The sequence below is a fragment of the Tachysurus vachellii genome, chromosome 24 (assembly GCF_030014155.1).
Source record: "Tachysurus vachellii isolate PV-2020 chromosome 24, HZAU_Pvac_v1, whole genome shotgun sequence".
Classification (NCBI taxonomy): domain Eukaryota; kingdom Metazoa; phylum Chordata; class Actinopteri; order Siluriformes; family Bagridae; genus Tachysurus; species Tachysurus vachellii.
Genome location: NC_083483.1, coordinates 15,574,306 through 15,596,941, shown reverse-complemented (window position 1 = coordinate 15,596,941; position 22,636 = coordinate 15,574,306). Strand labels below are relative to the sequence as shown.

At 36.6% G+C, this 22,636-nt stretch overlaps 1 protein-coding gene across 1 annotated transcript; it reads left to right on the top strand.

Moving 5' to 3' along the window:
* The first annotated feature begins 1,040 nt into the window (after nt 1-1,040).
* On the top strand, nt 1,041-21,071 carry LOC132839480 (complement C3-like). The gene is made up of 41 exons (XM_060860473.1): nt 1,041-1,199; nt 2,040-2,235; nt 2,845-3,013; nt 3,210-3,286; nt 3,443-3,531; nt 3,639-3,721; nt 3,804-3,891; nt 3,967-4,069; nt 4,553-4,673; nt 4,780-4,895; nt 5,095-5,241; nt 5,600-5,797; nt 5,968-6,159; nt 6,584-6,745; nt 6,910-7,039; nt 7,815-7,886; nt 8,083-8,277; nt 8,546-8,663; nt 8,747-8,838; nt 8,972-9,111; nt 9,287-9,493; nt 9,653-9,716; nt 9,829-9,915; nt 11,292-11,495; nt 11,978-12,053; nt 12,182-12,341; nt 12,466-12,561; nt 12,670-12,820; nt 12,902-13,065; nt 13,305-13,463; nt 15,408-15,467; nt 15,549-15,639; nt 15,776-15,824; nt 15,985-16,075; nt 16,200-16,289; nt 16,379-16,484; nt 16,574-16,669; nt 16,787-16,867; nt 17,065-17,148; nt 20,455-20,590; nt 20,745-21,071. The coding sequence occupies exons 1-41, from the start codon at nt 1,129-1,131 to the stop codon at nt 20,884-20,886; spliced, it is 4,953 nt and encodes a 1,650-aa protein (XP_060716456.1). The 5' UTR covers nt 1,041-1,128; the 3' UTR covers nt 20,887-21,071.
* Nucleotides 21,072-22,636: the final 1,565 nt, after the last annotated feature.

Below are 22,636 nucleotides of genomic sequence, written 5' to 3'. Positions count from 1 at the left end.
GTTAAAGGTCCGACTCATTCAAAGAGCATGCATGGTGTTACTGGGAACTGAAATTTCTGTGTCTCCCTCACACACACACACTCCCACACACACAGAGAAAGAGAGAGTATGTGAATTAATTTGGAATTATTTCAAAACATGCTAAAATCAGCATATAAATGCTTCTGCAATGTGCAAATATTCATCTTCAACACGGGTTCAAATATTTAAATGCAGGTTTTCCTGTTTCAAATGATCAAAGTTTAAATTGACACAAGATACAGTTCGATCGATTTACGGGAATTGTGCTGGATTAATCCTTCACATGCCTCTGTGTAGCACAAGCAGTGCAGGAAGATCCCTCAGGCACAGGAACTGGTTGGTACCTTCCTCCCTAACGTAATTTTAAACAAGGATACGTGACTGGGCAAAGGCTTCTGAGGTTTCTGTAAATGTTTCGGGTTAGAGGGGTGGGGGGGCCTGTATCACAGTCTAATCAGATTTTAGAAAATGCATTAAATAAATAACAGACAACACAGCTTTAATTGTTAACAGAGAAATATTTTTTAAAGAAAAAACATTGTTTTAATGCATGTTAAACAAACAAAATCAATTGATATTTAAAATCTGCTTTAGTAAAAGTTGAATAAACAGAAACATTCTATACATGTAACACTCCATTAATAAAAAAAAAAATAGAAACAAATATATCCATTATATAGATATATATAGATATAATTAGATAAGGAAATCTACAGAGTATTTTTTAAATTAAAGAATTATTATTAGTTTGGGGAAATGTTCAGATCATTTGTGTGTGTGTGTGTGTGTGTGTGTTTAAACTCTGCATATTGCACAATATAATGTTTAGCCGAAGCAGTGAGGAGTAAATGCCAGGATTGGGTTTATCTCTAAAGTTTGTTTTTTCCATTCTGTTGAAACACCACTGCACATCGTTCCATCACTAACACCCCCAATGTCAGTGTTTCATAATCACAGAGTGGGAGAGGCCTTATGTTGTGTGTGTGTGTGTGTGTGTGTGTGTGTGTGTGTGTGTGTGTGTGTGTGTGTGTGTTAGGTTGGTATAAAAGCTGTGGTACTGCTCGATAACACACACATCCTCAGACTGAGCTCGGACCAACAGTCAGGATGCATATAGACCTGCTGTGGCTGACTGCTGCGCTTCTATCTTTCCCGGTGCTTACAATATGTGATCCGCTGTGAGTACACACACATACACACACAGAGACACACACATACACACACACACACACACACACACACACACACATACACACACACACACACAAACACAGACACACACTCACACACACAACTCTTATTGTTTCACACAGAATTAATACATATGACTTTTCCTGCTTTACATTGTTTTAATGTGTCTTTACTTAAGCTGATAAAATGTACATTTACATTATATTCACACAAATTTGGGCTAAAATCTTAAGACTATTTTAGTGATTATAGTTCAACTTATAAAAGAGATCATTTTAGTGCACAGGGAGAAAAATTCCGCTTTACATTTGGAAGGGTATTTTTTAGCCGTTTTCTCCCCATTTTAGTCATCTGCCAAATCGCACCCACTATCTAACTGTGCACCGATATTACACAACAGCTAGCAGATGTGGAGAGATAAACTATTGATTACTCTTCATCACACACGTGAACTAAAGCGCTCTCCGCCCTCTTCTGTGTACATGTGCGACTGTTGCTGTGATTGACAGGTGAGAGAGAGAATAGGCCCCTCCCTCCCAGAGAACATAGCCAATAGTGCTCTCTTTATTGGAATTTGAATATTTAAATTTAAAATCTGCATATGAAAGGAAGAACACTTACATGTCAGATGTTTAATTAATGTTTAAAGTTATTTATCTGAAGCATGCACATAGATTGTCTTTTACCTTTACCTACTTATTTTTATCTGTGGGACTTGAACATGGATTTTTTTTATTTCTGCTTATACTTTACAGTTAGCAAATGTTATTTTACATTATTCCAATAAATAAATAATTGAATAAACATTTTCCTCTTTGTTATAACAGTAACGTGTTGGTGGCCCCGAACCTGCTGCGCGTGGGGACCCCTGAGAAAGTGTTTGTGGAAGTGCAGGATTATAATGGAGGTAACATCCCAGTGAAGATCAGTGTGAAGAACCACCCAAAGAAAACTTCAGAACTGACATCTCAATCAGTCGTCCTCACTGCTGATAAAAACTACCAGGCAACTGTAGACATAACGGTGGGTTCTCTGAGATTACCGGACAAAATGAACAGCATCCATGCATCTCTGGGCCTTAGATTCAGTTGAGGTCTTAGAGACCTCAGTTCAGTTGATTTGAATTGAGGTTCACAAAGAGATTATTTATTGCTACCTCTAATAATTTCTTTATTTGTGATTTAAATAATAATAATAATAATAATAATAATAATAATAATAATAATAATAATAATAAACATTTCCCCAAATGACCACCAGAGGGCAACCTATTACACCTTTTTAAACTTTTTGTTGCTGTTTCACTTTACATTTATCCTCTGATGCTCATTGGTAGTATATTAGTTTATTATTCACCTTATTCAGGTTTCTGGGTTTCACAGATTCTTTGTCTTGCATCTGTTAATGTTACCTTTATTTTGACATGCAGGTCATGCGTCACATTAATAACTACTGTTTTAAATCATTTCTTTTGTCTTTCTTATAAACAGTTGGAGTTTATATACATAAAATTTTTAAAATATTTTAGAAATATGGTCTTAAATAAATGGATGTGTCAGGTGGTGTGGAGTAGCTTTCATTTCTACAGTTATTGTACACTAAAATTAAGTTTATAATTTTCCTTTGGTTCAGATTCCTGACAATAAAGACTTCTTTAGTGAAGACCCACTGGAGAAGCAGTATGTGTATCTGCAGGCTGAGTTTCCTTCCAAAATGCTCGAGAAAGTGGTCTTAGTATCGTTTCAGTCTGGATACATGTTCATTCAGACAGACAAGAGCATCTACACACCTGGAACAACAGGTAGACAGTCAACATATATATTTCTTAAAAAGAAATATAGCAATATATAATTTCATATATATAATGTATATACATATATAGTTAGTTGTTAATTTTGTTCTTTGTTTATTTCTTTTTCATTTTCATTTCTAATTGATTTTTATAAGGTTCACTCTGGTTATGTTTATATAAAGCAAATGAATCATTTTTGTCCCAGTTCTTTACAGAATCTTCTCACTGACTCCTGATCTGCAGCCTGTTGACAAGAGTGGAGGAATCTATGTGGAAATCATAGTAAGTGTTCAAACAGCTCAGCTGGGGTTTCACCTACTCAGTACTCATTTTATCACAAGCTACAATTACTGTATATTCTGATTTTCTGATCCATGCATTAATTATTTTCTAAAAGATAATACAATGATATCACATTTTTTTTTCCTTTTCCCCAAGAATCCTCAAGGAATCACAATTAACAGGGACACAATCTTTCCAAAAGAAGGGATCATAAAAGGGTTATACAGCATCCCTGAAGTTGCAAAGTTAGTTAATATTAAGTGTTAGAAAACAGTTATTACAACCTGAAATATTTTTGCATTAATTATTATATATTGTATTATTGTGTATTATATTATATCCGTTTTAATAGATCTGGAATATGGACTGTAGCAACACGGTACAAAAACACCCCACAGAAGAACTTCACTGCTGAATTTGAAGTTAAAGAATATGGTACGATTTATAATTAGACTACAAACATCCCTACTTTTGGTTTGTCTACATGTGTGTTTACATGTTGTCTTTCACTTTGCAGTGCTACCGAGTTTCGAGGTAATATTAAAACCATCAACACCTTTTTTCTACGTGGATGATAAGGATCTTACCGTTGATATAACTGCCAAGTAAGTAGAACATGATACAGACAATAAGTTACTCTAATCTAACTCAGTGCTAATTTTTTTGTGAATTATACTAAGGTACCTGTTTGGAAAAGATGTGAATGGTGTTGCATTTGTGGTGTTTGGCGTTAAGAGCGAAGACACTAAAACCGTTCTACCTGCCTCTTTAACCAGAGTACAGGTCAGTTACACATCCTATCAATATTTTACATTACAACATCTGTGAGGAAATAATCACTGCTTCATTTACTCACTAAATTTCTAGTACTTAGATTTAAACACAAAGTATTGCAGCACCGAAACCCATATATTTATTTTCTTTTTTAAATCCAACCAAAAGTTCTTGTTTTTTTTAGATTTCTGGCTCTGATAGTTCCTATGCCTCAATTCCACTAATCCAGTTCATAATTGGTCTTAACATGAGATGTCTGCAGAACTGTGTTTAATCCCACTTTTGTTCATTTTCTAACCTGCCGACAAAAATTTGCTTAATGCTATTTTCCAAAAAATGCACAAAATAGTAGCATAATTTAGATCACAGTGACTCTGTTGCATGCTCTGTTTTGGTTTATTATCTTCACATTGGACAGGGAAAAAAAATCCTCCTACCTGCTTTTAACTGTACATTAATACTACTTATGTGTAATATTTTTGTTACATATAGATCATTAATGGAGAGGGACGTGCTGAGCTCACAAAAGAGATGATCCTTCGCTCCTTCCCTGATATTAATAAACTGGTCGGAAGCTTTTTGTACATTTCTGTCAGTGTTATAACTGAGACTGGTAAGATCCCAGCAATTGTGTATTTATGTATGTAGATCTACATTCCCACATTACATAATGCCATATGAATCTTTTTAGCTGTCATTTATCATTAATAATATTTCAGGTAGTGAAATTGTTGAAACAGAGAAGGGGGGCATTCAAATTGTGACATCACCCTACACCATCCAGTTCAAGAGAACCCCAAAATTCTACCATCCAGGAATGTCTTTCGATGTCACAGTATGCAAGCCTTTATAGCTCCTTAAAATCATACAAATGATTTAATAATTTAATAATTTTCTCAAGTGCTAGATAATAAGTGTAAATAATTAGCATTTGCATGTTACTATTTGGTCTGTACTTTTAGTAATATGTAGCATTTTAATCTCATTTTTAAAAAAAATAATTATGCTGTTCTGTCTGTTCTGGATTTGAAAAGGTTTATGTGACCAATCCGGACCAGTCACCTGCTGAAAATGTGGACGTACTGATCCAGCCTGGTAACGTTAAGTCTCGAACCAAGAGTAACGGCATGGCTAAGGCCATTCTGAACACGCAGGGAGGAGATAGGCCACTACATATCACTGTGAGTCATGTAAAATAGGGTTTCTACTTTTTACGCAATAACAAAAGTAATTACACATGAATAGGAATTAAAAAGAAACAATATTGACATCAAGTCCCAGCTTGATGTAAATGATGAGAAAATCATAGCTGGTTGATAAAAAAATCATAGCTGCATTAAACCATCTTTTGAGTTGCTAAGCTTTTTTCCAGCTTTTTTATTAATTGACTAAACTGTTCAATACATGTTTGTCTTTCCATAGCATTGTTTGACTGGTAGCTTTATCAAGATTAATTTTTCTGCAGTGGTGAATATTCAAAAGCATTAAAGCATACAGGAAATTTCATACCTAACTAAAATGGTTTTGCTTTGTGAACAGGCAAGAACTGCAGCCGAAGGTATACCAAATGAAAGACAAGCTGAAAACAAGATGACTGCCCAACCTTACACCACCAAAGGAGGCTCTGGCAATTACTTACATTTAAGTGTAGATGCTGCAGAACTGAAAATCGGTGATCAGTTGAACATCAATGTAAACTTCAAAACTGCTGTCCCCGATCAAGATGTAACTTATCTGGTTGGTACAGTATCTCTTACATATACATTTAAAGATCTTGGTGGTATTGTGAAGTAGTTCTACTGGCTTGTGTATTACACTAATAATAAGGCCAAGCCTGTGCCTAGCCCTAAAACCTAAACTGAACTTTGGTAACTAAAAAATAACTGGGTTGATTTTCTTTGTGTCAGGTCCTTAGTAAAGGACAGATTGTACAAGGAGACAAGTTTCTAAGACGTGGACACCAGGCAGTTACTTGGTCTCTACCGGTCACCAAGGACCTGGTTCCCTCATTTCGAGTGGTTGCGTATTACCATGTAGGATCCTCAGAAGTTGTGTCTGACTCCATCTGGGTCGATGTGCAGGACACATGCATGGGAACGGTATGCAATCTGATACCTTCTCAAAGTATGTTAAAATAGTATACTGGATAGAATTATATTCTTGTAAGTTTTCGACTGCATCAGGATTGTAAGAGGTCACACACACAATATATGTATACATAGCAAGCACCATGAGCACATCATTTGTGCCCATATCAGTAATGTGCTTTAGGCTAAATGGACAAATGCCCAAAATCAAGAAGAATGAAAAGATAACAATAACAGATTGGTTGTTGATTGGAATGTGAACTTAAAATATTTAACTTTAAATATTTAAATATTACTTTATTTACTACCACATTTTGCATTTTTCAGTTTCTAGGGCAATCAGAACATTTGCCCAGTGTGTCAGCTATGGAATTTTTTCACCCCTGATATATTTGGTTTGTTTTTCTTTGTTTTTTCTTTATCTTATGTAATGAAGCTAAAACTTGATGTAAAGGAGAGTTTAAATGTCAAGAGGTCATTTGAGCCTGGTGATGGCTTTCATCTAATAGTTACTGGAGATCCAAATGCCAAGGTTGGTCTGGTAGCTGTGGATAAAGCTGTATTTGTCCTCAACAAGAACAGACTCACACAGACTAAGGTGAGTAATAGGGTTTGAAATGATCTTATTCATTGTGTATCTTGTGGTTTTATGTTTGGTTTCAGTAATCAGGAAATTGTTAAAAATGTGCAAAACTGTGTCCCCAGATTGGTACCGGGACTCTAAATATTCTGAACATAATCTTTTTTTAATTCCTTCACCAGATCTGGGACATTATTGAGAAGCATGACACTGGCTGTACAGCAGGCAGTGGTAAAGACAGTATGGGGGTTTTCTATGATGCAGGTCTACTGTTTGACTCTGATAAAGTAGGAGGCACCAATGAAAGAACAGGTAAAGCAGATTTTTTAAGTAGTAAGTGAAACATTGTGCATGGTGCTGTCATAGATAAATAATCAATATCAACTGGTGAGATGAAGAAGTTACCATCCCATTATTTACCCCTTTAAAAACCCAAAGAGCTTCATTCTGCTAATACAACAGCAAATTCCCAACACTTACAATTATTTCTTTATTTAAAAAACTCATCTGTCCATTGAACACCTTTAGGATGAACTGGAACGTCAACTGCAGCCCAAACCTCTTTGCCGAACATAGGTGTCTGACCTCTATCCTCACAAAGGTCTTGTGGCTGAATGGATAAATAAATAAATAATAATAAATCCCCACAGCCATGCTTCAAAATCTAGTGGAAACCCTTCCCAGAAGAATGGAGGGTATTTAAAACAGCAAAGCAGGACTAAATCTAGAATGGGATGCTCAACAAGCACATATGATGTAATGACCAGGGTTCCATAAATATTTGGCCATATAATCTTTGGTTTTCTTTGTTAAATGTCAGGGTTAGATTATGTGGAGTATCTCTCAAGGCCACGTGAATGAGTTGATACTATAGACATGGCATTAGAAGGCATTAGAACAAGCCCATACATCTGCAGCTCGTGTAGAAAATAAATATCTTCTCACCAATCAAACAATCCAGAATTGAACAGTGCTGTGATATAAACTGATAGTATATTAAACAGGTACAACTCAAGTATGGGGGGGAACTACAGGTTTAGACTTCAGTTACAGGCCTTATCATTTTGAGAATTTCTTTTTTTAATAGCTCCCGAGTGTCCTACCCCACTGAAGAGAAAACGGAGAGCAGAGACTCTACTCCAGGTTACCCAAACACTGAGTAAGAAGCTAGACATTATTTTTTCAGTGGTGTTGTCATTAATTTAAGCCATGCTACACATTTTCTCTAAAAAACAATAAGATAGATAGATAGATAGATAGATAGATAGATAGATAGATAGATAGATAGATAGATAGATAGATAGATAGATAGATAGACCTGATTGCAGATTTTTACCCTTCCCCTTTTTCTGAAGTGTCTAAATACAACACTGAAGAGAAGAAATGCTGTGCAGACGGACTGAGGAAGAACAGGCTGGGCTATACATGTGAACAGAGAGCGTCATTCATTTTGGATGGTGAAGAGTGTGTCAAGCCCTTCTTGCACTGTTGTAACGAGATCCAAAATCGCAAAGATGATGATCAGAAAGACTTGTTGCTTTTGGCTCGCAGTATGTACCCACTTTGTCATTTACTTTTATTACAGTTGTTAAAGATTTAAAAAAAAAAAAAAACAGCACTGCTGTACAGCAGAAACTGACCAAGACTTTGAACCGATGTATGTTTTGATTGGGCTAATTGATTAGGCTAAATGTCCTCATAAAATAGTTTGCTAGTCCAGTACTACAGTGCAAATGAAGCCATAGCCATAGAGGATCCATTGTCTTCTGCATTGTCTTGCTTCTTGTTCAAGGCATGATTTGATATAAATTTGTTCAGGTGAAGATGATGATGATGATTTTATAAGCTCTGAAGAAATTGTCACCCGAACGCAGTTCCCAGAGAGCTGGATGTGGGAGGACATAGAACTTCCGGCCTGCCAAAGAAACGTACCATGGTAAATGCAATAATCTGAGATTCTTATTTGTATAGCATTCTGGAAGTAAATGGTATAACTGATGCTTTTTCCTTTCATTGAAGTCGTACAACAAGCAGCACCTTGGGCAAAACCTATCTAAAAGACTCTATTACTACCTGGCAAATCCTAGCCATCAGTCTGTCTAAGACCCATGGTCAGTGCTGCATTCTCTTTACAGATCTAATATGTCTTGATGTTATCAATGATCATATGTACAAATCTGAAAGATAGCTACAAGGACTGGCATACGATGGCAAATATTAAACCACATTGCTATTTCCCTATAGGCATCTGTGTAGCTGATCCCTATGAAATAACAGTGGAAAAGGATTTCTTTGTGGATCTCAAGTTACCTTACTCAGCAGTCCGCAATGAACAACTAGAAGTCAAGGCTATTTTACATAATTTCTCCAATAAGAATCAAAAGGTATTATTATTCACTGCATTTTAACATATTTTTAAAAATATTTTCCCTCAAAAAGATCAGAACGTCGATTCTGAGCTCAGATTGATGTATGGTGGAATTTCTGTTCATGTTCTCCAATTGGGTTTTATGCATTATTCACACTGAAGACATCTGTTGGACTTCCTCTTTCCACCAGGTGCGAGTGGATTTCTTTGAGACAGAGCATATTTGTAGCGCGGCCAGTAAAAAGAAGAAATACCGTACAATAGTTAATGTTGAAGCCGAGTCCACCATTTCCATCCCTTATGTGATTATTCCCATGGAACTGGGGGAACATCACATAGAGGTGCAGGCTGCTAGTTCATCACTTCATGATGGAGTACGAAAAACGCTGAAGGTGGTGGTGAGTATGAGCAGATTATATGTGAGTGATTTTTCAGACAGGATTAGTTAAAACCCTTAATAGTAAGTAAACTAAATAAATTATATGATACTATGATGCAATCAAATGCATTTAGAACTTAACTTAGATTAACATATGGTCTTTTTTACCCTTGTTCAGTCGGAAGGTGTGCTAACTGAACTCCCAGAAAAAAATTTGGAATTAAATCCCTCTAAAGTAGCTGGTGAGATCTATATTCTGTACTGAAGCAACAGCAAATGTTTAATAAATTACTTAATTAATAAAGACTAAATAAAATAAAAAAAATTTATTTATTTATGTGCATTTTCGAATAGGTGGCGTTCAAGTTGTGCATTTGAGGACTGAGGTACCACCCGGGCAGGTTCCAAACACTCCTGCACACACTTACATCACGGTGGCTGGTAAGAACAATTTAAAACACATCATGGTCCAATATGGACTGTGGAGCTTGGCAGTAATGGGTCAGACCCTGTAGTATTATTTTTTCCAGAAATAATAAAAGTTTTAAGACATTGTTACAGGGGGGTGTCTGGGAAATTTTTTATTCATAGTTGCCTCGCAGATATGAAAACAGAAAACTCTTTTCAATGACATGCAAAAATGTCAAATATACTGTGTGCTTTTGAATCCTACTGTCTATCACTGCATGACACACAGTCCAATGTTAAATCTTGCTGAAGGTTGAACAATTTTTAAAAAGCAGAATAGTTTTTGTGAGTGATACAATCATTTCTGATCCAGGAACATGCAGGTGTTTGGTTATAAATCCAAGCAACAGAGGTTTGCTTACTGCAGTTAAACCTGACCCAAAATAAGAAAAAAAACAGGCCCCAATTGGAATACAATTGACCAGCATTACTGATAGATTGGTTGACAAAATGAATACATGCCCAGTATATTATATACACTTACCGACCACATTATCAGGAACCATATACAAATTCTTCATGGCATAGATTTTATTCTTCTTTTTCCAGTCTTCAGCTGTCCAAATTTGGTTAGCTTGCGGCAACTGCAGCCTCAGTTTTCTGTTATTGGCTGACAAAATGGGAACCCATTTTATGTTCGGCTGTCCCTCACGGTACAATGTGGTTTGTATTCTGAGGTGCTTTTACGCTCACCACAATTGAACTGAGTGCTTATCTGAATTACTGTACCCTTTCTGTAGGACAAGTACGCCCATTCTCTATTGACCTCTCTCATCTACAAGGCACTTTTTTTTGTAGAAGTGGCACTGACTATACATTTTTTTAATTACTTTACCATTCTGAGTAAGTTATAGGAGATCAGAAGTTATAGAAATACTCAACAAGCACATCTGAGACCATCAATTATTTCAAGGTCAAAATCAGTGAATCGGCTGAACATTATCTGACACTGCTAGCTTGTATCTTGTTTATGCATTGCACTGCTGCCACACTATCAAGTGATTAGATACTTGCATAAAAATGTAGTTGTACAGGTGTTTCTAATAAAGTGTTCAGTGAGTGTTCAGGTAAAGTTCATAAAGTACTCAGAAAAAGTAAGGTGAAGATCACATCGCCATGCTATTCTCTGTTCTATTCCCTATTCTTTGCAGCTTTTTTCTGCTTTATGATGAAACCAAAGCTGAGAGTAGGTGGAAACACTCAATGTCCGCCCGCCATTATTATTCTGTAATTATGTGGTCCTTTTAAGACCATAATGAGATAGTATAATACATAATAATGTTTGCCACAACAGGAGGTACCTGCTTGCCTGCTAACAACAATCTAACTATTTATCTATTTGTCTGCAGGTCAGGAGGTGAGTCAAACAATTGAACAGGCCATCAGTGGAGATTTTATGGGGCGCTTGATCGTACAACCCCATGGCTGCGGAGAGCAAAATATGATCTTTATGACGTTGCCTCTAATTGCCACACACTATTTAGATAACACCAACCAGTGGGAAAAAGTTGGCATGCAACGACGTATTGAGGCTATCAAGCACATCCAGACAGGTGAGAAGACTCTTACAAAACTATAGAGCAAATGTAAAGGTCTTTTTTAATCCAGAATTCTTTCTGGTATCTAAATAAGCCTTAAAAGTCAATAAGTTGACCATAAGCTATAGAAATGTATATTTAATCATCCTTACTTTATCCATGTCAGTGTCATGCTCAGTCCTGGACCTGTGAGGCATTTATACCACCTGCTGTGCAACTAGGTCATGCTAAAAGCTAGTTAAATTTTAAAAAGCTGATAGTGTTTGTTATGGTGGCTCAGAATGTACACAGATGACACTTGCTGACCTTTTTAGACCTTTCTGAGGTACTGTTAATAAAATAAAATAACAGAAGAAGAAGAGATAAGATTGGTTTCTAATTACAGTTAAAGAATGGCTTGGTGCTTGTGTCAGGACATACAGTATCTATGCAGAAGTCCTCCTTTTTTCCCCCTGCTAATGCTAAGAGAATTAACCTTCCTTCTCACCCATTCTTAGGATATGAAAGAGAACTTACATTCCGTAAAACTGATGGTTCTTATGCTGCATGGATACATACACCTAGCAGCACATGGTAAAAGAGACCAATCAAATTTTGTTTTATAATTTTAATTAGTTTGTAATTTTTAAATAATTCTTTAATTTATACATAACAGTCAATGCTAGGCCATATGTTGACTGCTTGTTTTTTCTGCGTTAAAGGTTGACAGCATACGTATCCAAAGTCTTTGCTCTGGCTAGTGACCTAATCACGATAAATGAAGATATCCTTTGCAGTGCTCTCAAGTGGTTAATTCTGAAATCACAGATGCCAGATGGCTCATTTATAGAAAATGCCCCAGTCTATCATGGAGAGATGGTTGTAAGTTAAGCTTATATTTGTTTGGTCTTAAATTAGTGACATGTACAAAAAACCTCACAGCAACAATTTTTGTGAAATCTGGTGTACTTAAGTGTACTGTAAAGAATTTTCTGTGCTATTCCAGGGTAATGTACGAGGTAAAGATGCTGATGCATCTCTGACAGCATTTGTCTTGATTGCCCTGCAAGAAGGAAAACATCTTTGTGCTAAATCAGTTGGAGTATGTCAACTTATCACACCATATATCACTAATAAGTCAAAACAATCAAGCACATTGACCAGCTTTTGTAGAATTATGCATATAATTCTACCCTTTTCTGTCATGTAGAGTCTTCCAGAGTCTACCAGGAAGGCCACTGAGTATCTGGAAAAAAGACTCCCCTCTTTGACCAATCCGTATGCAGTTGCAATGTCTTCATATGCCTTGGCCAATGCTGGCAAGTTTAAGAAACAGCATCTGCTGCAGGCTTCCACTGAAGGTCAGTAACTAAATTAAAATCATATTTATTTATTTCTGAAGAAAGCACATGTAAATTTGATTCTATATATCTTATCCACAGACGGTGCTTACTGGCAAGTTCCTGGTGGACATCACTTCTCCCTGGAGGCAACAGCGTATGCTGTGCTGGCTCTGGTAAGGGCAAAGGAGTTTGATGCAGCAGGAAAAGCTGTTCATTGGCTTAATAGGCAGAGCAGTCCTTATGGGGGTCATGGCACCACCCAGGTAGGTTATCAGGTTTTTCTGTTTTTCTTTCCTGAATATGCTGAACAGCTGGATATTTTGTTTGTTTGTTTAAAATTGAAGCTGGATTTAAAGCAGTACTCTGTAATTTCTGTGTCCTGATCTGTAACATTACTGTGGCCATTCAAGTCACTTTTGATGTGGAACAAATATACAAGTGTATAAGTGTAAAAATATACATACATTTCACTCAATCCTCTTTGCTTGTACATGTCACCTAGGCAACCATAATAGTGTTCCAAGCAGTGGCTGAGTACTATAAACAAGTAAGAAGTCGACAGAATGCAGACCTTGATGTGGAAGTGAGCGTGAGTGGACGAAGTCGTTCCATCAAATGGATATTCAACAAGGACAACTCACTACTTACACGCTCAGACAAGGTTACTTTCAGCCATTAGAAAACAAGATTTCTGATTTCTGTTTATTATTTGCATCCTATGAAGCAGATATTACAGACAATTGTTTAGTGGAAAACTGGAAAACACAGAATTAAAGCTAGAGTTCATAGCAATTTAATAAAAAATAACTTTATGTACATGAAGATTTACCATACTGCTTGTTACTACAGTATGTGCTGTGTTCTGATCTAATACAGATAATACAGTGGATATAATAAGTCTATACACCCTTGTTAAAATGGCATGTATTTGTGATATAAAATTTTTCAATGTATTAGACACCATGGGACACTGTAAAGACAGTAATCAACAAGTATAGAAAATATGGCACAACTGTGGCATTACTAAGAATAGGATATCCCTCTAAAACTAATTAGAAGACTTGGAGAAATTTCTGGCAAATTCTGGGTTGCTTTTATATTTAAACAGTTTCCTAAATTCTTTATACAGTATATAGTTAGGGTTGCAAGATGTAGAAGTTGGTTAAAGTTCATCCTGTCAAAAATTCAAGCTCAAGCTGTCTTAAATGTATCTAAATATATATATATATAAATACCACAGCTTCTGTTCGGATCTCAGCATGTCTGGCAGACATATCATCGTGGATGACAGCTCATCAATTGAAGCTCAATCCTAGCAAAACTGAACTGTTGATCATCAGGTGATTCATCTCCAGGTCATGATCTTACAATATTCGAACTGATCTCCCCATGGACAGTTGAGTGTCCATGGGGAGATCAGATCGAATATTGTAAGATCATGACCAGGAGCATTTTGCAGCTGCATGACTTGTTTTCAACCTGCCTATGTTGTCCACATCATCCCAGTGCTGCGCTACTCTACTGGCTTTCAGTAGCTGAACACATCAGATTCAAAACACCGATGCTTGTCTACAAAGCCAAAAATGGGCCAGATCCCTCTTACCTCAAAGCCCTCATCACTCCTCACTAAAGTATTCAATGATAGAGACTTAAAAACACTTTTGTACATTGTTCTGGATAAGAACATCTGCCAAATGCTGCAAAACTAACTGTAAATATAATTCATAGAAGAAAATAAAAACAATAATATGGAGCAAAAACTTGGGTCGTAATATCAAAAAATGTCTGGTGCAAAAAATAAATAAATAAAACACAGCATCTCAATAAAAGACCACAATCCAGGAAGAAGGTGTCAGAATCATGCTACAGTATGAGACAGCTTAAGCTTATGTTCAGCCTAAATTTTGGGGCTAAACATTAAGGGCCTTGGGGATAAACCTTAAGGATGCTGCTAAACACCTATGAAGAATTTCATCTTTCAAACACCCTGAAGCACGCAAAGGATTCAACACTTGAATGCTTTCAGCCAGATTCCAAATCTAAATCCAATGCAAAATTTGTGGGGTGCCTGACAGAAAATATATGGATGGGTATGTCAGAGTTTATGTGCTTTTGCAAGGAAAATTGACAGAAAAAGACAGAATGTACCAAACTCACTTACTCTTGCCCAAAAAGAGTGAAAGCCTTGATAAAATCTAGCGATGCTTCAACCAAGTATTAGTATAGAGATGTACATACTTATGCAAACAGGTTATTGTGCATTGTTTTATTTTTCCCCCAAAATGATTCTTATTGTTTTCACTGTAAGTTGCAATTTCAAAAGGGATGTGTAGACTTATATATCCAATATATCATAATTAGTGAGCAGATTTGGACACAGCCTGAATCCTCCTGGAATGTGTCTTAGTTGCCTCTCACAGACAGCAGTTACAATCACACCTTTACAAAATGTTCTTCCACCTTTTTTTTTTTTTTTTGCAAAATAGCTTTTCATTCCAGAAGGCAAAATTCCAATATTTCACACCCTGTAACTTTGTTAACCTCTGTGCCTTATTATAGCAAAATGAAGACTAATTCAAAGGTTTCTATACCTGGACTTTTACAGGTTCAGCTCAAGCAAGAGTTTAATGTTACTGCTAAGGGAACTGGTGCTGGAGTTCTCAAAGTGAGTATTCATTTGAATAAATTCCTTTGTTTTGTATTTGTAGTTTATTTATTACAAAAAACTAATTCCTCTTTTTCATAGGTAACAACACTTTACTATGCTAGACCCATAGAAAAGAAGAGCGACTGCAAAAAGTTTGATCTTTCTGTTGAAATAAAAAAAGAAGCAAAGGGTAAGTTTTATCTCATGTTCAAATCACTGCATTCAAATCTATTTCCATTGGTGATGCCAAAATAGGATATATTTGAGATATTTCAAAAATCCATGCTATAATGTTTTGATGCTCTATGCTCTAATTTCTCTCACAGTATCATATGCAGGTGCTGAAGAAAGTTACGAGGTCACCATTAACGTTCTGTAAGTATACTGCAAAATAAAGGTCATGTAGTTTTACATACTTATTAGTTTATTTGTATTATTATTTACATCTTTTTTTTATTTAAAAATTAAAACATAATGCACTGTCTATTTAGAATTTGAAATGAACTTTTCTTTCATTTTAAATACATCATTGCAGATTTAAGGATCCAGAAAGAGATGCCACTATGAGTATTTTGGATATCGGCTTGCTGACAGGATTTGTGGTGGATGAAAATGATCTTCAAGACGTAAGCAGAAATCTGAAAAATACTTACAGACACTTCTGTGACAATAGATTTTGTACAATAAGCATAAGAAATGTTTTCACAGAAAGCAATCTCTGACATTTTGTTTTGAACATCATAATCTTAGCTAACCATTGGAAGGGACAAATACATACAGAAGTTTGAGATGGACAAACAGCTTTCAGAACGAGGCTCCCTCATCATGTATTTAGATAAGGTATAATGAAGTATATTTTATTTTAAAATTTTAAGGTATTAAAGTGTTGTAAAAGTTTCTCTGTTTAAGCTAATCTTCTCTCTTGTCAGGTATCACACTCTTTCCCAGAAAAGATTGTATTCAGAGTGCACAGGATAAATAAGGCTGCTTTGCTTCAACCGGCTGCTGTCAGTGTGTATGATTACTACTCTCCAGGTAAAAAATGAAAAATAAACACATAAACCCACACAAAGGCATGTGCAAACACAGGCACACACACACACAAACCCTTGTGTTGTTTGTAGGGGAACGCTGTATGAAGTTCTACCATCCTACAAAGAAAGATGGAGCCCTGAACAGATTGTGCATTGACCAGAAAGATCTGTGCCAGTGTGCTGAAGGTAGACATATTTACAGCTGACAAATGCAATAAATATAAACAATTGGAATAAGATATAATAAAGATATAATATTTTGTCCAATTGTGTAAAAGAGAAATGGTCTATATTCCCTGACAGAAAACTGCAGTGTCCAGAAAAAACAAAAAATTGGTGAGCAAGAGCGAGAGAACAAAGCTTGTGAAGCTGGCATGGATTACGGTAAACATCAACAACTATTTAAACACCAGATTCAGACACACATAAATCCTATCTCCATGTATGTTACCATTGCTCACTCAATGTACTCATGTCAAGCTTTAATATCTACTAAATGAAATCTCTGTAATAGGTATAATAGCAAATAAGAAAATAACTGATCAATTGGTTTTGTAATATAAACAAATTCTATTTTTCAGCTTATAAAGTGAAATTAATTAAAGTGGACCAAAACCCAAACACAGATTATTATGAAATGAAGATTGAAGAGGTCCTGAAAGAAGGTAGGTCTTATTTATATATCTGTATGACAGAAGATCACAGTAATTTATCAGTTATGTAGAACAATGCGTTACCCATGTCAAGAAGTGTTTGTTTTTTAATGATACATCGTGTGATGTACTTGTTTATTGGCTTGTGTTGGCTGCTTCCTTTATTTTAATACAGAATGTGCACTTATACTGTCAGCATGCCGGATGTTTAGTAATTGGGTGAATGAGAATGTGAGAGTTTTGGTGTTGTAGTTCTGCTTGACTGGTTTGAGGTGGGAGACATGGAGCAAGGGGGCTTTGGCACTTAATTCTAGTTTGTGTTATTTATTCTTTTGAGGACTGTGAATTGGCAAGTGTTACAATGACACAGCTTCTGAACACTTTCTGTGTTCCAAAGGTTCCTTGTGACTCTATAAACTGGCTCGGCTTTCAACTGGGCATCTCTCCACAACTCTTGTCTTCAAACATCTTGTTTGTTTCAGCCCCTAGCTCCAAGCATTGGTCAGCTTGTTCCCACACTTGTTCACTCTGCCAGAAGCAATTTAAAAGGATTGAGGTTAGAAGCAGAGCACTTAAGTAAGTTCAGGGTATTTGGCATTTAGTAGGAATTGAGCCCAGTCCTCTTGATTGTTGGAACAGTAAGTTCTAAAAAAAAATCTTATCTCTTGGTTGAATCTCTCTCCACCTGAACATTGGCTTGAGGATGACAGACTGAGATGATAGCCTCAGATTCATGGAACACCCCTGTCACTTACAATATCCTCGGGTATGTACAGTAATATTTTATCAAACAGCAGTTAACCCATTTCAAAGAGTGGCAGATCTGTTAGGGAGATAAGCTATAGGGCTTTGAAGAACCGATCCAACATGACTATGTTGTTCTGAGAATCAGAATCAGAATACTTTATTAATTCAGTCCAGTCCAACGGACACAGGTAGGAAGGATTTTCTGTGTCACTCTGAGGAGCACCTTGGTTTAATTAGTCATCTTGGAGCCAGTGGAAAATTTTGTCTGAGACGGCCAGTAGCTTAGACAACATCCTTCTTTCTGACAATACAGTCAGAGAGTCCAGGTCCACCCCTACGGATGAGTTTGTTCTGTCTGTTGGCATCAGCTATCTTCAGAAGGGGAAAGATCTTTGTTGAAATTGATGGCAATGTGAGACCATGGTCTTTGGGTCCATAAAGGTGAAGGAGTTTGCCTGTGGGTATTGTTCATGGTACTAACCCTGGCATAGATACAAAAAAGACACAAGCCAGTGAATAACTCCCATCATGTGTGGCCACCAGTATTGTGATTGCTCAAAGAAGGTGCATAGTATGGCCTCCGTGCTGCCAGCTTTGACCCAGCAATTTTTACGTTTCTTATGTTGGGAGTCGTCACCATGATAGTCTATGGCAAACAAATATTTTTATAAATTGCCTCTTCAATTACACATTGCAAACCAGACTTTGCATCAGACCCACTATTTACAAATGCTGCAGCGGATCCCATATCTTAAACCAATGGGACATGAGATTACAGCATTTTCTGCCTCTCCGAAAATGCATGTAATGCCCCAGGTGACAGACAGGGTGCACCATGTGGACAGGGCAAAAGACCTTTCTGGAAAAAAGACATGGGGCTCATATTTTATTGACTACAACTTGTGGTGTGATTGTATCATACTTCATGCTTCTGCATTCCTGCTTCTGAGGCTACATTTATTGTTACTGAGAACTTCAACAAAGCCAACTTGAGAACAATAATGCAAAAACATCATACAGCACATGTGAGGACTGTGTTTTGGACCTGTCTACAAATCCCTCCCCATCCACCTTTTAGCAAATTGGCTTAACACAGCCAACACAAGAGTCATGTGACAGAGAATAAAAAATCACAAATAAGAGAAATAAACACTATAAATAATAAGTAAACACTGCATTCTCTCTGCTGGATGAGCTTAATACTTTTTATGCTCGCTTTGAAAACAAACAACCATGCCCCCATGGAGAGCGCTCCCATGGCCAATACTGCACAGGTTAGTACACTATGTAGTACATGTTTTAATAGATGCTACCCAGTCCTTCCAACAATTTAACATCTGCAAGGCCGCAGGTCCAGACAGCCATGTCTTTAAAGGTATGTACAGCTGGTGTTTTAACAGACATTTCCAACCTCTCTCTGCCTGTAGCCCCACAAAATGTTTCAAAATGTCCTCCACTCTCTCAGTACCAAAGAAATTATTGGTAAACTGTCACCCTATTTTTCTGGCCACCGTTGTCATGTCATGTCAGAATTCTGTTTCTGGACTATAGTTGCATTACCATTGTGTCTTTCAAGCTTGACATAAAACTCTAGGCTCGGGGCCTGAACAGGACCCTATGCAGGCAGATCCTGGACTTCCTGTTACGTAGACATCAGGTGGTCAGTATTAAGAGCAACATCTCCACCCTGCTGACGTTCTACACTGGAACACCACAAAGTGTGTTCTCAGACCTCTCCTGTATTCCTTATAAACCTATAACCACAAACAGTTTGTGAAATGTCATCATCAAATATATAGTTGACACAATGGTGGTAGTTCTGATCAGCAACAATGATGAAACAGCCTACAAAGAAGAGTTGTGCATCCTAAAATGCTGGTGCCAGGAAATCCACATCACACTTAACATAAACAAGATCAAGGTACTAGACTCAGGAGAATAGAAAACGCAACCTAATCCCCATCAATAGGACCCCAGAGGAGAAGGTTCAAGTTCCTCTGTGTTCACAGCACGAAGGACCTCACATGGTTCACTCACACTGAAGAAGTTTGGTATGAGCCCCAAGATCCTCAAATTATTTTACATATGCACCATGGACAGCATCCTGACTGCCTGATTGAGCACTTGGTATGAGAACATCTATGCTCTCAACCACAAGAGTTCTGCAGAGTGTGTTGTGGACATTTCAGCAAATCATTGGAGGTTAGTTTCTTTCCCTCTAGGACATCCAAACCCAAACCAGATGACTCAAAGTCTTAAGCCACCCGAAAAAAGACTGCTCTCACTGCTACCATCAGACAGACAGTATGGATGTGTTTTTGATTGAGACTAAAAATCATATGTATGAGTTCATTTTAATGATTATCGAGTTTTTATGCATAACAAATTGCCTATTAAACTAATTACTTATTAATTAATCATTGCAAAAATTGCTGTGCTTACTTTGGCACGGGCAGTTATAGGAAAACAATCAGCTATGAACTGGTAACTTCAACTCTCTATATCCATGTCCATCCCACAAAAGATCCAGTGTATCCATACAAATGCATGCGTTTGGGTTTTATTTTACAGGTACTGACCATGATGTACTTGACAAAATAAGGACATTCATGGGTCATGCTAATTGCAGAGAGTCTTTTGGATTTGTGGAAGGCAAGAGCTACCTCATCATGGGCCACAGTGCTGACCTACCGAGGATAGAGGGAAAGTATGTTCCTTCATCAACTAATCACCATGGGCATCATGGGCTAAATTTGATGTAGTTGAAGAGGGAAAACACACATCTCTGTAGTATTGGCCAAGTTTGTTAATAGTGTTGTCTGTGTGAATGAGCCCTCATTTGTATCATTTGTTGTTGTCAGGCTGCAGTACATCCTGGGTGAGCAGACTTGGATTGAATACTGGCCCACAAGCGAGGAAGGTCAAACTCGTCAGTACAAAGAAACTTACATCGGCATTGGCGCACTGTCTCAAATGCTTAAGGACTTTGGGTGCACTACATAAACATGTATTGTTTTTTTTTTCTAAACAACTTTCACAAAAAACAATCTTTTCTATTACTGTGATGGTGAATTTACTACCAGTACTCACCTAAGCAAGTATTCATCCTAGCATTCACACTTTCCTTTTTGAAGCTTTCTGTAATATCTGAAAGTAGAACATGAATAAAATGTCTTCCTTTCAATCCATCTCATGTTTTTAACATTTGTTAAATCAGCTTTACAATAGATGGTACATTCTTTATAGTTAGCTAGTTTTAATAGTCGTGTTAACAAAAGAGTCATTTTAGTTCGTAGATCTGGTCCAGTTTGTAACTTTTACCACAATGTGCTTTGTTTTTAGCCCCTATTAAAATGAAAGTCATGCTGATATTAGACAAACTTATGAGTCATCAGTTTCCATTTGAATTGATTATTTAAGAGTCCTTTCAAAATTTGTGATGTGTTTACTATGACAATCTTCATCAAGATAAAGGGTATTAATTAACTTAATGTTAATTAGCACCCACACACATCCAGCTGTTAAATTGTCCGTGGAGTTCCTGCACTGTCACATCATCAAAACAACAAAATTGTCTACGTCCTCTATACAGTTCACAGCACAAACATTTAAATGACCTCACAGAAAGACAAGAACTTCAGCTAGCATATCAGAAATGAGTGAATAAATCAGTGATTATTATTATTTCCCCAAAGATTTTGGTAGGAACAAAGATCTGTAGACTGAAGAGATTATGAAAAACATACAAGAAGCATTATGTTTAAAAATGAGTGACTTTGATGTGGTGACCGTGATGTGGGTGATGCTCATGATCACTGACTCATTCCCATTATAAACATATCATTCTTTTAAAACTCATATCATTAGTAGATTGGGCTATAAATGTAAAGTAATGTGGTGCATATTTGAAGATACTAGCAAGCTAACAGTACCATTCATATTAGCCGTATTAGCTGTGCAGGGGCTCCAGGGCTCGAGTTGGTAGCGGTACTTGTCCAAATCTTTCGAAAAACATTTTCTGAACTATATAACATTTAGTATAACATTAACATTTCTTCTGTTACGTCCTGCGCGTAGCTCGCGTTTCTAGGGGTTTTAGAACCTAACATATTAAAAAGAGGAAAGAGCATAACCCGGACCCTTGTCAAGTGACCCACAAAGGAACCTAAATTATTACTAGTACAGTGCCATAAGTCTAACTCGCTTAAATAAACTGCAGAATTCCAACAGTTTAGAAACTGTTAAACACTCATTTCACAAGTGCCAAGCTTGAAAAAATAAAACAAAAATATAAGACATTTGTTCGAGGTTTGGAACTAATTCCAACATATTCCTTTATTCTGCACCAACAAAAAGCAGATACATTTATAGTTCATCCATGTTAATGTGCTGCGTCTGCATTTTACGTGCATTACAATATATGGTGTATGGTGAATAGTGTTTTTTGCATATATATTTCACATATTTTAGAATAAATCAAACTATATAACATATTATATATGCCCAGAATAAACCATAAATGTCTAATACTATTGATAATATTAGATCATGCATATCCTATTACTAACAACATATTAAATGAAAACAGAAAATAACCAAAGAAATATCGTCATCTAGTGGAACTCACGAGAAACAGCAACACATCTAATAGCATGGCAAAGCCTACAGCCCAGCTGTAGTCATCATTACACTACAAATGAGAGCATAAATACCACCTTATGCTACACTTATTATTATTAAGTGCCTTATAATG